At 38.6% G+C, this 17,605-nt stretch overlaps 1 protein-coding gene across 1 annotated transcript in view; it reads right to left on the bottom strand.

Moving 5' to 3' along the window:
- Slc9b1 (solute carrier family 9 member B1) overlaps positions 1-17,605 on the bottom strand; it is a 46,249-nt gene that overhangs the window by 13,908 nt on the left and 14,736 nt on the right. Inside the window, exons 5-8 of the mRNA XM_028760345.1 lie at positions 12,592-12,762; positions 11,210-11,352; positions 10,131-10,258; positions 1,387-1,562 (exon numbers count right to left, since the gene is read on the bottom strand). Of these exons, the coding sequence (XP_028616178.1) occupies positions 1,387-1,562; positions 10,131-10,258; positions 11,210-11,352; positions 12,592-12,762 (618 nt within the window). The remainder of the gene's footprint in view (positions 1-1,386; positions 1,563-10,130; positions 10,259-11,209; positions 11,353-12,591; positions 12,763-17,605) is intronic.

Below are 17,605 nucleotides of genomic sequence, written 5' to 3' on the forward strand. Positions count from 1 at the left end.
CTGCCATCCTCACTTTGGCCACTAGGGATTTTGTCAGCGTCTCACTGCGGCTCACCTCACTATTTGGCTGGAGAGCCTGGTACTTTCTGCACCTGACGGCACCAGTGTTGCCAATTCCCCAAGCTCTAGGAGGGCCGAGTGGTCACTCCTCCTCCAGGTCTTGTCTAGAATTATGCAATGTTCCAACACTATGACTGCCAGAGCCACCATGGCCACAGATATTGCTATGCCTTTTCAGTCTTAGAGGACCTGCTGGGAATGCCGGGAAGGGGCTTCTGATATTCCAAAGTAAGCAGCAGGTGGCGAACTCAAGCAATGGTACACTGTTGGGAGTAGAAGCTGGGTCAAGGGACTTCCAGCTGTGACAGACTGACTTCATGGTGTCCATCAAGAGCATGTGGAGGCAACCATCATGAGATAAAATTCTTTCCACCAAAGAAAATTGTGTCTGCCAATCCAACTCTGAAAACCAGAGCATTCAGTTTCTATGGAAAGTCGTCTGCCATTCCATTCATCCAGAGTCCGAGAAGAAGATGCAAGTTCCTTTGCAAATCACTGCAGCTCCCTGTACTGGGCAACACTGACTTCTAGGTGCCACTTGGGTTCCCATCTGTTTCCCCCAGGAATGCTTCGAGCACACTGTCTCTCCAGGGCCTCTGGTCAACTGTGAATTCCAGTGGATTCTCCTTGGCTGTGTGAATCTTACTGTATCTAGGTCACCACGGTGGGTTCTTGGTCTCAGCAGTGGTCAAGCCTGGGAACTACCAGCACCCAGGATAGCACGGCCTCTAGTGATATGACGGTGGCTCCTCCCTCTTTACTGCAGTCTGGGCTCTTTATGAGCCCAGTTTCTATTGTCACAGTATTAGCCAAGCTGGTCAAGACCAAGTACCAGCTTGTGAATCTGAACTGGTGCCTTGAGATTTTTGTCTTAACACTACCAAAAGGGCACACTGTCGCCCCAGTTTTGTATGCTTGAATTGTCTTAACACCAAGCAGCATGTTTTTAGGATGGTAAACAACATACATTTGAAAAACACTTAGTCAATGTATTAGTAGTACTGTTAATACTACTGCTTATAATTCACTTAGTGAAAACTGACAAGATTTCAAAGCACCAAAACTAGATCAATGTCAAAGATGAAGATAAACTAATTAGAAAAGTTCAGCACAAAAATGAAGTCATTTTGTTACGTATTGTTTGGGTGCTTTTGGAGAATTTGTTTTATTTTTTAATTTTTAAAAGATCTATTGGAGCATCTTACCTGGTCAAGATGAGTTTTCTATGAAGAATAAAGAGATATTAAAGTTTTAATAAATCTAGAGGGAATGTCACAAACCCAGCTTAAAGAACTACAGAAGAAGGTTGTACTTTCTTTTATTTACCCGAGGAAAAGACTATGCTCAAGAATGTGTTGAATCCAGTGATGGCCACGATGTCATCCAGACTGCTAGCAGCCACTAGTAAGGTCGGGATGCCTTTCTCAACACCATATCCATTCTCTTGCAACAGTAGCATGTTGGGGACGACAACAGCAGGAGAGACAGCACCTAGGACAAAACTGAAAGGCAGACTTTGTGAACCCATCTGTCCTTTTAGGCAACTGGTGTTTTGTTGTTCACTTCACAGGACATCATTATGCTTTTGAGTAAAAGCCACTTCGTGGTGACGGGGCACTGCGTATGTTATTTAGTGCTGGGTAAAACTTCACAGAGATGTATCTTAAGAAACTGGACTGAGCGCAAATTGTAGACCTTTCCTCTGTCCTTATCCTTTAAAATGAAGATGTCAATACAATTAGAAAATTCATAACACAACTAGCAAACAACAAGAGACTCCTCAAAGGACAAGAAACCAGTATTCCAAGTGTAAGCAACAGAGGGTTTACAAGCCCAATGTGTTTACCATTGCTGCAAAAGATACGTTACATATTTAAAGGCACTGTAACTGCACATGGTGGATGCTCTAAAACACTTACATGGTGGCTCTACCATTTCATAATCCCACCAGCTAAACACAATAGATCCAGTTTCTCCATGTCCTTGCCAATATTATACATACATGTCAGCCTAATGTATGCACAGAGATATATTTTTTAACTTTTGTTTTCTGATACTTAGAGATGATAAGCACTTCAGATCTTTGTTGGCCATTTGTCTATTTTCTGTGGAGAAATGTCTCTGACACATACACGCACATACACACATGCACACGCACATGCACATGCACACGCACACTTCTTGTGAGAAAGTGTCTTACTCTGTATCCCAGACTGGCCTTGAATTCAAAACAACCTTTCTGATGCAGCTTTCTAAGTACTGGAATTATAGGTACAAGGCCCCATGCCTAGCTAAATAACTTTTGAAAAGTTGAGTTGCAGAAATTCTTTATGTATTGAAGATATTAAGTTCCTAGCAGGTATATGCTTTTTACATATGTATAACTAATTTTAGATAGTTTCATCACCTGAGGAAAGCTTTAAAGGTTTGATATAGCTACCTTGGTCTATATTTGCTTTTACTGCAGATAAATCCAGTTTCATACTCAAGAAGTCATTACCAAATTCTCACCTGGGAAGTGAGAACTTCATTGTTCAGAGACATGTAGAAAGGCAAAACCACATGAGATGTGGCTGTTAAATGCATCAGATTTTACTAATCCAATTCATAATTTCTTAGCTTGTATTTGCTAGGGATATTGTAACATCTGCAGTGACGCCTACAATTCTCACGAAGGTAATCTTTTCCATACTACGTTAGAAGGTTTATGTATCTTTTGGTGAAGAGTTTGAAGCTGTCTGTTTTTGTTTGTTTTGAGACAGGGTCTCTTTCTATAGCCCTGGCTGTCCTGGAACTTGCTATGTAGACCAGGCTGGCCTTGAACTCACAGAGATCCCCTGTTTCTACCTCGAGAGAGTCGAAATTAAAGGCAAGCACCACTACACCTGGCTGTGGCCTTCTATTCTACTATATAATCTGAAGGTTCATTGAGTAATTAACTGTTAAAAAAAAAAAAAAGGATGGGATTCTCCCAAATCTTACATGGCTTCCTTCACACAGCATCTTCTACTGAGAGCTTCTTTCACACATAACTTATATAAGAATCCAAATCTAGGACTTTGTTTCTAGGAAACTTTGAGTATCTTACTTAGTAATAAAAGTGCCTTTTTCTCTTTAACACATAAGTAGCACAGATAAAAATCTCCAGTTATGCCAAGCAGTGGTGCTGCATCCCTTTAATCCCAGCACTTGGGAGGCAGAGGCAGGCAGATTTCTGAGTTTGAGCCCAGCCTGGTCTACAGAGTGAGTTCCAGGACAGCCAGGACTACACAGAGAAACCCTGTCTCAAATAAAGAAACAAAAACAAAACAAACAAACAAAAATCTCCAGTTATTGGAAAGTCTAAAATATGCAAATAAGCAACTATTAAATAATACAGATATTTGGAGAGTGTCCTAGTTTTGTTTCTATTTCTGTGATAAACACCATGACCAAACTTGAAGAGTTTATTTCTTTTTATAGTAGATAGCAAAGGTAAGACAGGGCAGGAATCCATTCAGGAACTGAAGTAGAGGCCATGGAAGAATGTGGTTTACTGGCTTGCTTCCCGTGGCTTCCTCAGACTACTTCTATATATAACTCAGAGCCATCTACCCAGGGTGGCACTGTCACCAGTAGGCTAGGCCCTCCAATATCAATCATCAGTCAATTAAATGCCCCATAGATTTGCCTACAGACCAATTTGAAGGAGGCATTTTTTTTCAGTTGAAGATGTTTTCTTTCTAGATGACCCCTGTTTATGTCAGGTTGACAGAAGCACTCTACCAGGAAAAGTGAGCCCTTGTCAACTTGATGTGCCAATACATTACTATTAAACAATAACCTTTCCTTTCTTGTTTATCCCCAAGATTTAATATTATTAGTATAATATAAATTATATTCCAAGTCCCACTATCTTTAAACCTTCACTTTTGAGGCAAATGAAACTCTTGAGTTCAAGGACTACCTGGTCTACAGAGGAAGTTCTAGACCAGTCAGGACTACATAGTAATACCTTGTCTTAAAAAAAGAAACACTTTAAATACAATCATTTATGCTGGCCTTTTATACAATCTTTTATGGTGGTGCACACCTTTAATCCTAGCACTCAGGAGGCAGAAGTAGAAAGATCTGAGTTCAAGGCAAGCCTGGTCTACATAATGAGTTTCAGGGTTTTGGGACAGACAGGACAGTCAGACCTACACAAAGAAACCCTATCCCAAAAAACTAAAAATGAAAAAAAAGAGAAAGAAACAGTTCAATCTTTTAAAAATATACAAAATTTCTCTAAAACTCCAAAGTTTCTTTGTGATCACCTGTAAAATAAAAAAATTAAAAAAAAATTTAAAAAACAAGTTACATAATCCTTATTCTAGAAGAGAAGAACTAGGGTACAGTCACACTCAAACCAAAGGAAAACTAAAGTCCACCAGTGTAAAAAGTCCAGTGCTTGGTATCTACAATCCACTCATGATCCTCTAGGCTCCAAAAGGCTTTGCAGCCCCACGTCACTGGCTCTGCCATCTACAGCACACACAGGCTGCCTCATTGTCTCATTGGCTCAGGCTGGCTCCATGCCACATCTGTCCCTGATCTTGGCAGTCATCCTACAGTTCTGGCATTTCCAACATGCAGTTACCTCACAGGCTGCACCTTTACCAGTGGCCTCTTTCAGACCACATGTTCCCAAGTTCAGTCTCTCCCCATGAGCCCTCCAATTCTGGGGTTTCCACTGCAAGCTGGACCTTCACCAATGGCCTCTCTTGGCCTTTTACAGTGCCAAGCTTCTTGGCTCTCCATAGTCGCTTCATGCAAAACCACTACCGCCTGGGAAACTCTTACATATTATCATGTCACGCTGTCTGCATGAGATGCAGCCTTGGCCCTCAATGGACCAAAGCTTCTGTGTGCCGATCCTTAAGAAATATGCTGAGATTTCACTTCAGTGAAGCAGATCTCTTCTTAATCACCACTGATTTTTCAGCCCCAGTGAGTGCACCCATTATCCTAGTAAAGCAAAGGTTTCACTTCAGTGGTTCTGGCTCTCGTTCATTGCTGTTGATTCCTCATCTCTAGCTGATCAGAAACCACATCGTCTTAATTGAAAATATTACATGAATGGCCAAGGTAGAGTCTGCTTCCCTCTGAAACTTCACAAGCCAGGTCTCCATCATCTGTATCCCTTTCAGCATCCCCATCATCCAAGATCCTTCAACAGTTAGTTTGTCAAGCTCTGAGCACTCAATGGCTTTTCTAGCCCAATGTTCCAAACTCTATCCCCAATCCTCCTCCAAACAATATAGTCAGTAATCCTTGATGACACTGGTAGATATTTCTGTCCTGATTTGATTTGTACTGTTGTTGTAAAGACCATGACCAAATGCAACTTGGGGAAGGAAAGGGTTTTATTTAATCTTTTGGCTCATAGTCCATCATGGAGAGAAGTCAGGGCTTGAACTCAAGGCTACACCCTGGAGGCAGGAGCTAATGAAAAGACAATGGAGGAACACTCATTGCTTGCTGGCTTCCTCCTCATGGCTTGATGCATCTGTTTCTTTATGGTACTCAGGACCACCTGTCCAGGGAGGTCAGTGCCCCCCAGTGGGCTGGTCCCTCCCATAGCAACTATTAGTCAAGAAAACACCCCATAGACCCGCTTAATGGAGGAATTTTCTCAACAGATGCTCCCTTCTATATGACCCTACTTTGTGTCAAGCTGACAAAAAATATAACCTGTAAAAATCATGAAGCATAAAAATCTGTATCAGAGGAAAGATACATACTGTACAGGTAGCAACCAGGATCTTACTTTTACTACAGAGGCCCCCTAAATGATGAAAACATACAGAATTGGCCAATAACACTATAAGTACAGTTCTCAGATATCAGCAATTCATTTTCAAAATGTAAAATACGAATAGATATAGCGCAAGGGTAAATAAAGCAGAAATAATTAGTAGACAGGATTCTCCATTCAGTTCTATAAAAGTCTATGCAAACAAACTCTGTAGGCACCAGACATGCACATAGTGCCCAGACATTCATTAGGCAAGCACTCATAAAATAAAATTAAATACATCTTTAAAACAAACAAAAATCCACAAATATGTGTGTATATACATACTACATTTTCTACAGAATAGCAATGGGTAATTAAAAGTTTTTTTTTTTTTAAACTTCCCTGGACTTGGTGGCACATACCTTTAATCCCAGCTCTGGGGAGACAGAGGCAGGCAGATCTCTGTGAGTTTGAGGCCAGCCTGGTCTACAGTGAGCATTCTAAGACAGCCAGGGCTGTTACACAGAGAAATCCTGTCTCAAAATACAAAAAGAAAAACAAAAAAATAGAAACCAACTTTATAAGAGTATCAAAAACATAAAAATGCTTAGGAATCAACCTTAAAAGCCTGTATCATATTTACACTAAACACCTACACACTATAAAACACTGATTAAAAATTCAGTAAGACTTAATTAAAGGGATGTAAGGTCATAGTCATTGATTCTACACTGTGTAAGTTAACCAATTCCAAATTATCTATACAGTCAATTCAATCACATTAAAAATCCAAAAAGCTATTTTAAAAATAATAATTGGCAAACTAAAATGAGTATGAAAATATAAATAACTCAGAACAAATAATCCAAATAGTCTGTAAAATCCTAAATAGTTGTTATATCTAAGTATAAATAATGATTTTCTGACAAAGCTGGTACAATGCAGTAACCAGTGTGGGAACATCTGTAAAGCTTTGCAGAGAAGCAATGCTCAAGCACCTCGGCTCCTACCTCATGGCAAACAATGAAAATTGACTGGCGGTGGCCAATGCACCTGCCTAAACCTAAAAGCTTGTATTAGGAAATCTGCGATATTATACAAATAGAACAAACCATAAAAGAAACAGAAAACTGAAATCAAATTTTAAATTTCCTCTTTGAGATACTGTTAAAAATTAATGGGGAGATTAGGAAGCCACAGGTCAACAGAGACAAACAAAGGCAGGCAGGAGGAAGAGCTCATGAGATCTGTTGTGGTGCACAGCAACAGTGATATATGGTTCTCAGCATTCCTGAGTGAGTGCTACATCTTTTCTCCACCAACACGTAACTGTTAGGTAATACATACTGAAGTTACATTTAACCATTTCATGATACATGTGTAGTCCTAGGTATCATGCTATATATGACCACAGATCACGTTACCTGCCTATTTAAAACAAACAAATATTTTGCTTTGTGAACTTTAAAAAAAAGAAAAAGAAATCTGAGTCAGGAGGTGGTGGCAGTGCCTTTGATACCAACACTAGGGAGGCAGAGGCAATTAGATCTCTGAGTTCAAGGTCGGCCTGGTCTATGTTCGAAGATGGCCAGGCTACATAGAGAAATGCTGTCTCGAAAACAAACAAAAAAATCTGAATGCTTTCAACTTTTTAACTTAAACATTTTAAGTCTTTACTATATTTGACATGTACTGCAAGAAAAATATATAAAAATGTAGTTTCTCCTCAAATAATATTCTAATTACCTTAATACACTTGCTGACTACTTCCTTATCCTGACTTGAAATGTCACCTCATCGTAAGTGTTATATACACACACGCATAAGGGTGAGCATGTGTTCAGACTAAGTCACACTCACTAAAGGTTGTGTAATTTGAAGCGATTCATCTGACTATCCCATAACTGTTTTCCATCTGTAAAACTGAAATAATGTGAGAATGAAAGCATCATGACAAACATAAAGAGGAACTAACATGTGAGAAGCTCACAGAAGAAGCAGCAAATTCTTCAAAAATGTTCATTCATTGCCGCGGTAAGTATGGAAAATAAAAAGAAACTGCTAATGATTTCCCATGGGCATTTCTGGTGCCTGAGATGGACACGACCTCTGACTGGAGAGGCAGGCAGGCTCCTCTTCTGATGTGGTACTGTCACTTGGAGAAGCTGCCAAGCACTTCCTGTGCCCAAGGCAATGAGACTTGAATGATATATCTGAAAGTTAATGACTTACAGACAGAATTTGAAATAGAAGTTACAGAAGAATGAGAAGATCTCATGCTGATCCTACATTATTCCTATATTTAAAGGCTACGAGAGAGCAAAGGAGGACTGTTACAGGAAGAAAGGTTTGCCAAATTAGGGACTGTTATGGACTGAACTGTGTCCCTGTCCTCACAAATCCACATGTCAAGCTGACCAGTAATGAGACTGAATTCAGAGAAACAGCCTTTGAAGAACCAGCGACAGTTAGAGGCAGTTGTAAGGGTGGGCCTGGATCAAAGAGGCCCAGTGCCTCATCAGAACAGGAAGAGACCACAAGGATATCTATAATGAGAGGACAGGCCGTGAAAAGACACAGAAAGATGGTGGCAATCTGAAAGCCAGCTAGAGAGGGCGTAAGAGAAATCAAACCACCAACATCTTCATCTTGGCCTTCCAGTCTTCAGATCTTTGAAGAATAAATTTCTGTTCTTTTAGTCACTATTTAGCTAGTTAAGAAAGAAATTAAAAGACAAGTCACGTATTAGAAGGAAAAATTTGGACTGTATATCGTAAATGAAAGACTTTGGTCTAGAACATAAGCAGAGAGAGCTGGAGACAGGCTCAGTGGTGGACAGCACTGGCTGCTCTTCCCAAGGGTCTGGGCTGGAATTCCAGAACCTACAAGACAGCTCACAATCATATGCAACTCCGTTTCCAGAGAATCTGACACCCTCTTCTCACTTCTGTGGATGTAGCATGCATGTAGTGCTCAGATGCACATGCAAGCAGAACACCCAGACACATAAAATAAAAAGAATATAAACATATTTTAAAATTCAGTAAGAAATCAAGGAGCAACATTTTAAAAACTGACAATGGATTTGACTGTCATTTTACCAAAGAACCTGTATGGGTAGTTCCAGTACATAAAGCAGTCCTTACTGCCAGTGCTTATCAGAGAAATAGAAGCTAAATTCAAAACAGAGAGTCACTCATGGACTCTAAAAACTGCTGCAAGTGAGTCAGCAGTATCAGTGCAGAGGCCGTGACGCGCTGGTAACTTTCAGACTGAAGGGATAACCAGAAAGCATGTCATGTGGCTATGCTTTACATGTGGCTATGCTTTACATGTGGCTATGCTTTACATGTGGCTATGCTTTATTTGATAAATAACAACAACATACCAGGAGTGTAGTTGAGTGACAGAATACTTGCCTCATATACTTGAGGCAGTGGGTTTGATTTCCAGCACAGATATATGTGTGTATGCATATTATATATGTGTGTATGAATACATGTATTAGGGTATTTCACAATAAAAGTGTGAAACTCACTATATTTGGCAATAAGCGTGCAATTGGTGATTGTTTTACAAATTTGACTGGAATGTATAAGTGGATGAGGGAGTTAATGAACTGAAGATGAAAATAAGTTACGAGCTATGGACAGTGCTTCCAACTTGAGGGATATTTTTTTTCCAACTTGAGGGATGTTAACACGAGGGAATGGATAACAGAGGAGACTGATGGGGCTCTGCACTGACAGAAGAGGGTGTTTTGCATTTTTAATGCTCTGAAAATAGAAGCATTTTATTTACATGCCCATTAATAAAATCTCTCACGTATATAATAAATCTATGTGTATGTGTATATTGTATGTACACATACAATAGTGTATGAAAAAGAGGTCATGTGACATACTAAAACACACAGACACACAACAGGAGTGGGGCTAGGATGAGAGGCTACACACTGTACTATTCTACACACTGAGGAACTAAGAATGTTTGAGTAACTGATGGCCAATTTTTTTCAGAGATAGGATCTTGCTATGTCTGAGTACCCCTGACTGGCCTTGAGCTAAGTAAGGTAGTACGTCAGCCTCTCTAGTGTGGGGTTACGTGAGGGGACACCATGGCCAGCAGCACTCGGTAGACGTGAACATGACTCTATCTTCGATCAATTGATTTTCGAGGATTCTTGCTCACCCCTAATAAAATGATTCAATGAAGAACTTGGCTATATAATATTCAGAGTATCTAAAGCTTTAATCAAATACATTTATTTAACTGTGTAATTTCATGCTATGAAAGAAGGAAAAAATATTACCCTAATAGGAATCCCCATTGCCAAGGGAAGTTCATAATGAAGTGGGAGAATAAAGCCGCTGAGCACGCTTCTAGGATGCACGGGCCGAATGCCAATCTCAAACATACTCCCTTCAGAGTCTTCAGAGCCTGAAACAGAAAAGGCTGCATTTAGCTCAACTACAAAGGGCAGCAAGACAATTACTTAAGCAAACATTATAGCACAGTGTTTCTTTGAGGGCTAGCAATTCACCCTTGATAAAGTGCATGTCTAGTCATTTGTAAAGATTTACTTCTCTAGTTATCTCTACCTTCTTTAATTTTTCCATTGCACATTACAGTGATAACATCCCATTGGGTTTTCCCCACCAGTTAATTGGTGGTGAACTATTTAATAGTAATAATAAAAAGACTAACATGTCAAACGTAAAAAATAATTCAATATATTTCAAAAGGAAAAACTTATCTATTTTCTTAATGGCTCAACCATCACTCGTGATAATAATTTACCCTTTGGTATAATTTTATTAACTCTCTATATACACTTCCCATACTTATTTCTGTAGCTATTATGTCCATTAAAAGTCACATTTCAATGACTCAAACAGATTTCTGATCTCCAGATTATAGTATTTTAAGAAATATTTTAAATGAGCTTTTACAATAATACAAAGTTAATCATGAACATATTTCTACAGCCATAAAACAAATTATTGAAAATTTTGATCTCTCTTTAAAAACGGAGAGAGAAGGACAGTTTTATAGGATTACCCTAGCCTTTGTTAACTGGAAGTAAAGAATGCCTGTGGGAAAGCCTCTCGGTTAATTACTAGTGGTCCTGCTTAAGGCACATCTATTTCTATGCATGTTACTAAAGATGACCACTAATAGAGATCTTATATCAGTGATTTCTCGTCATAAAAATACTGACGGCTGGAAATAGAAATTATGAAACCAACATTTGGTCAAGTCTTCGATCTTTATTTTAGTTTTACATGTAGACTCTACTTAGAACAGCTATACCAAAAATCTTGCTTCTTTTTATTTGTTATTTTCTAATATGTAAAAGAATTTTTACTCAAAATTGAATGGGAAACTTACCTCTGGGTCCAGTCCAAGCCCGGCTCGTATTAGGATAATAGTAAGGGCAGTGTTTCTTAAAGCTGAAGACCATGTGGTAGGAATATGGACAAATTCATAAATAATCGGAACATTCCTGATGGTGAAACCAGCCAGTAACATCCCTAAGGCAGGAGGGAAGGAAAGGAAAAGAAAGTAGAAAACAGTGTATCTGATTAGGTTGATTTTTCCAAGAGAGAAATGTGGGTAAGGTTACATACAAGCAGAGGCTGTGCATGGGTAAAGGAATGCAGAGTAGACACTTGCAGGCGTGGTACAGGTGTGGTGCAGGTGTGGTGCAGTTGTGGTGCAGGTGTGGTGCAGGTGTGGTACAGGTGTGGTGCAGGTGTGGTGCAGGTGTGATGCAGGTGTGGTACAGGTGTGGTGCAGGTGTGGTGCAGGTGTGATGCAGGTGTGGTACAGGTGTGGTGCAGGTGTGATGCAGGTGTGGTACAGGTGTGGTGCAGGTGTGGTACAGGTGTGGTGCAGGTGTGGTATGGTTAACAATGAAGCGATGCCAGTACACAAACAGCAAGGGTGAGAGTGAAGATGAGAGGCAGAAGTCAGATCACGGAAGGCTTCTCCTCTTTGGCAGTCAGGGGCTTTGGGAAAGTTTTATAAAGGAATTGATATGAGTCTTGCAGTTTTTATGTGTTGGTTTTGGTGAATTAGACAGTGATAAAACAGGCCACAGAGACCAGTAAGAAGGCTATGTCATGAACAAGTTGGAGATAGAAGTTGTGAAGAAGTGGGTAAAGAGTCAGTAAATATTTAGAGAGATTTGGATGCAAGGGTATCATGGACATGTTAAGAGGTACTAAGACAATCTCTTCAGATGGTGCTTTGCTTATTTAGACATATTGGTTATGTAGACGATATGAGACCTCAGAAAAAATTGTCCCACTAACTATTCTGTCAACCTGCAGATCACAGAACAATAAGATGAATAAGTGTTACATAATACAGGAGTGGCAGATTGGCATAAACAATACAGACACAGCTTACATAGTACTCAAAGGGTATTGGTGCAATGTTTTAGTTCCATGACATGTAAAAAAAACTTCAGCCTTTTCTAAATTTTCTTTCTTCTAGAATACATTTTAAACTAAGCTTACAATGAATTAAATAATGAAGTAACATCAGGACTATATTCAGGATCTTCAAATTATGTTTTAAAATAGAAGGTGAAAATATGTGTATGTAGAGCATAAATCTATATGGAAAACTGTATATACATATACAATAAATGCATATAATTAGAAGTTAGATACACCTTATTAAATAAAATTATATATCTAGCCCAAAGAGAAAATGTTCAAAATTTACAAATCATCAACAAAGAATACAGATGATTATATGCTTACCAAGAAGAGGTGGGAGAGGAGGCACTACAGGTATTCTAATGACTTCTAAAACTTTACCCCCAAGGAAAGCACTGTAAAAAATAACTACAAGTCCAAACAAATTTCCACCAGGGAGAGCTTCTTGACCTATAAGGGCCCAGAGTAGAGTCCATAATACAATGAGTATAACTCCTGAAATATAAAGAATTACATCTATATAGATACAAATATATGTGCCAACAATGAATTCTATTAACTATATTAATATGCAGACTTACTTAGCTACTCACAATGTTGATTAATATTACATATTGGCATAATTGAAGGATAGTTCTTAAGATATATTTCAGAGATGCTAACAGTTTATAGGACAAGTCAACAATTTTCTGAAAGCATTTTAAGGGGCCAGGAAAAATGCTTGCCATAAAGCCTGATGATTTACACCAACCTCTGGATCCCATGTAAATACTGAAGGAGAAAACCAGAACCCACTCCACAAGACTGTCTGCTGAACTGGGCACATGTCCCATAGCACTTGTGTCCTCTCATTACACATGATCATGCATACATGAATGCACACACAAAGAAAGACTGGAAAATAAGCATTTCAAACTCTATGTGTGCTTTTCTTTCTAGTGCTGGGAATTCAATCCATGGCCCCACACGTGTTGGGCAAGAGCTCTACACTCAATGGAATCCCGAAACTCTGTAAAGCACTAACAGCATCTTGTGATAGCTTAGCATTTTTCTGTTCCTTTCTTGTCTTAAAGTAGAGTCTGGCTTTGTCATCTAGGCAGGCTTCCAAGTGTCCTCTTGCCTCTGCCCCAACAGCTGGCATGATGGCCCACACCATAAAGCCAAGTCATTAAGAAATGTCATGACAACATGTTGAGATTTTCTTAAGTTTTAAAACAACCTGACTGGCTATGATACAAATTCTCAATTAAATTCATCAGCACAATGGCAGAGCAAAATTTTTAATATGAGCAGATTAAGATTAAACCCTTGTACTAAAAAAAATATTCGGGTAATATTTTTTTTTGTTGTTGTTGTTATTGTTGTTGTGCTGTTATTTTTTTGAGACAGGGCTTCTCTGTCTAATAGTCCTGACTGCCTTGTGTCCTGCAGACCACATTGGCCTTGAATTCACAGACATTTGCCCGTCTCTGCCTCCCGAGTGCTGGGATGCAAGGTCACCACCACCCAGCTATATATTTTTATAAGAATTAGAAAGGGCAAAGCCTGGGGCAAAAATGAACCTGGACATTGTGGGAATAATTATAAGGTACTTTATGGGCAGGAAGTATTGGTGAGTAAATACTTATGTGCAAAAGTGTTGGTGGTACAGAGCTAGGGAGATGGCTCAGCACGCAAGAGCATTTGCCATGCAGTTCTGGCTGCCTGAGCTTCATCTCCAGCACTCAAGTCAAAATGCTACAAGCTGTGGCTTACATCTAATCCCAGCACTAGCACTGTCATGGGAAGATGGGGGTTGGAGACAGGAGAATGAGTAGGAAGTCTGCGTAGACAATGCAGTGCAGAAAAAAGAAGATACCTTATCCCAAGAATGAGGTAGCAGGAGAGAACTGACTCCTCTCAAATTGTCTCCTCACCTGAAAAGAATGACCCTCCAAACCATCAGCTGTCTATCAATTGAGTTATGCAACAGGGACATAGGAAACCCACAAGCAAGTAAAGCAAACAATGACAGCACACACAAACAAAAGATGTTAGGTGCTGGAAGTCAAGTGATAGAAGGATCTCATAGTTCAACAAGAGGCAGCCTGACAGAAGAGGTCTCATGAATTCCTGGTTCTTGCCATCTACAATTCTTCTAGCATCCTAATATATTCCTTCAAGCAAGGCTATAAAATGTATTTCACAAAATTTTATTAGTTTCATATTTACTGAGTAAAAAAGTATTTCTTTTTAAATGATTCTATTCATTATTCTGTCCAACATCACATGTAGAATATTCAAAACAAAGGAGCAAGGTCTGATTAAGTAAAGGAGAGGAGGGGGAAAATATGAAGAAAATCAAGCAAGCTAGGTCCTCATAGCAGATGGGACACATACAACTTAACTAAGACAAAATTAAATAGCACCAATGGACACACAAAAATCAGTAGCCTTCCTATATGCCAATAGAAAACATGCTGAACCAAATCGTGAAAAATAGTTCTCTTCATAACTGCTGCAAAAAAAGATCTTGGAATAACTCTAATCAAAGAAGAAACCAAACAATTCAATTAAACAAGGAGTTACTGAAGTGAGTTAAAAGTTCTCAAAAGCTCCCTAATGATCAGAGAAATGGGAATGAAGGCAACATTGAAATTCCATCTTACCCAGTCAGAATGGCACTCACTAAGGAAACATAACAGAGAATGCTAGTGTGGGTGCAGACTGAAGGCAACCCCTACTCTGTTGGCAGGAAAGTAAAGTAGTCCTGCCACTGTGGAAATCAGCATGGGACTTCCTTAAACAAACTAAAACCCAATCAACCATGTGACCCAGCTATACCATTCAGGTATTTACACAAAGAACTACAGGTCAACATATCACAGAGAGACCTGCATATTCATGTTTACTGCAGCACTGTTCACAATAGCTGAGTTACAGAACTAACCTTGGGTTCCAACAGCAGAGGAAAGGGTAACAAAATGAAATATGCAAAGGACAAAGTTGCCATTTGCAGACAGATGGGTGTAATTCAAGACAACTGACTGAACTCAGAAAGGAAAACAAATGCCACTTTTCTCTCATTTGTGGATTATGGATTTTGCATAGGTAAACACATTCCTGTATGTACATATGATATGAAAGTAGGAACGAACACAACTGTATGGTGCCACAGGCCAAGTCTGACTCTAATGTTTCTTATTTCTTCTCTTCTGCTTTCTTCGGATGCTGTTTACATTCTTTTTCTGATTACTAAGGTGATAGTTTTTATTAGAATGCTCATACTTTATGCACTGCTTTTGTCACATCCTATAAATTTTGATAAACTGCATTTTCATTTTTATCTAGTCCAAAGTATTTTTAATTTTCTTTTGAGAGTTCCTCTTTCATATTATGTTATTATGTTATTCATATTATGTGTTATTCTGACTTGTGTTGTTTCATTATTAGTAATTTTAGGAATTTCCAACTGCCTTTATTATGATTTTTAAATTTCATTGTTGTATAAAAATATATCATTTTATTCTTTCAATATAGTTTCATAATATAGTTTTGATTTGTATTTTCCAGATGGATAAAAATATTAGACATTTTTCATCTATTTATTGGTCACTTATGCTTCTTTTTTTGAGAATTATGTGTTCAACCCATCTGTTCATTTGTTGACTAGATTATTTGATTTTGGCATTTAATTTTTAAAAATTATGTATTTGAGATATAATACCTTTGGCTGTATATCTGGCAGAGATGTTTTCTCATCCTGTAAGTGGTCTCTCCACTGCACTATTGTCTGTTTTTCTTTATTGCAGATAGATTTAAACTTCATATAATTCTACTGCTCAATTATTGCTATATCCCTAAAGTGTTGGTACCCTTTTCAGAAAGTTCTTGCCTATGACTGTATCTTAAAATGTTTCCTTTAACATGTCTAGCACTTTCAAAGTTTCCAGTTCTTAGATACAATTTCATTTTTTACACAGAATGACACAGACCTAGTTTCATTCTTCTACATGTGGATATGTAGTTATTTTTAGCACCATCAATGGTTTGATGAAGCTATCTTTCTTCTGTATTCATGGCACCTTTGTAGAAAATTGGATGGTTAGAGTTGTGTGTGTTTATTTCTTGCTGCCAAGCTTCCCTGCCATGAGGGACTCTTACACCTGGGACATCTGACCAACCCCACTGCACTGATTTATGTGACATACCTTTATAATGATGGGCAGTAGAGTAGTTCTGCTTACAGCCACATCTCTACAAATAAGGAGCTGCAATATAGCACAGTGGCTCCAGCATCACTAGGGAACATCAACTGTTTAACACAACTACAGTCTAATAGGACCATACTTGTATAGAGTTCATCACTGACAGAAGGCCATGACTCAACACATGACTAGAATCAAGTACGTGTGGGGTTTTGGGTCTTTTTCACATACAATTGTTATTCATGTCACACATACATAAGCTGTAATTGCTGAACATACTGTATTTTTAATAAACTTATTGGATAAGGAAAATAAAAATTATTTTTAACCTTCAATTCTTTTCTCCTTTCTGAAAGTCTGAGTTGCTGTCCTATATAAAATTGCCTTCTATCTGAAAATCTCTTGACAGTTTTTGCAAGGGAAATCACCTGACAATAGTATGTCTTCACATTTTTTTTTAATTCAAAAAAGGATTTATTTGCCTTTAGTTTCTGAAGAATAATTTCACAAGACATGGAACTCTGGACTGATGTTTATTTTTTTCCCTCAACATTTTAAACCTTTCTCTTCACTCTTCTGACTTACATTGTTTCTGAGGACAGAGGACACACTTTTTATTTGGACTCCCAGATAGGTAAGGCTTCTTCTTTGTCTTATTCAAGGTTTTCTCTCTGACTACTGAGGTTTTAATGATTGTACTGCTAGGTGTAGGTAGATTTAACCCGGTGTTCTCTAGTTAATGACTTATAGACAAGATCTTTCTATGTAGCCCTGCCTGTCCTCTAAATCACAGAGATCCACTGGCCTCTGCATCTCAAGTGCAGAGATTAAAAGTGCATTCCCATGTTCTCTTTTTAATGTATTTTTCCTATGATCTGGTGTCTGACATTTGAGAAAATTATCAGTCATGACTTTTCAAAAATGTCTTCGATTCCTTTCCAGAATTCTTCTTTCTCTTGACATCCCCAATTTACATATCATTTTTATAGTTTTCCTTTAGTTCTTAAACATTTGCTCAGTTTCAGCTTTTTTGTCCTTGTTCTTTAGTTCTAGAAGTTTCTTGTCACATGTTTTCATGTATAGGCTTTTGCTTGTATTCAGTCTACTAATGACCCAATCCAAGTTAGGTATACATGTCTCTCCGTGTTCTC

This window comes from Grammomys surdaster, unplaced genomic scaffold (assembly GCF_004785775.1).
Source record: "Grammomys surdaster isolate TR1022 unplaced genomic scaffold, NIH_TR_1.0 126531, whole genome shotgun sequence".
NCBI classification, from domain to species: domain Eukaryota; kingdom Metazoa; phylum Chordata; class Mammalia; order Rodentia; family Muridae; genus Grammomys; species Grammomys surdaster.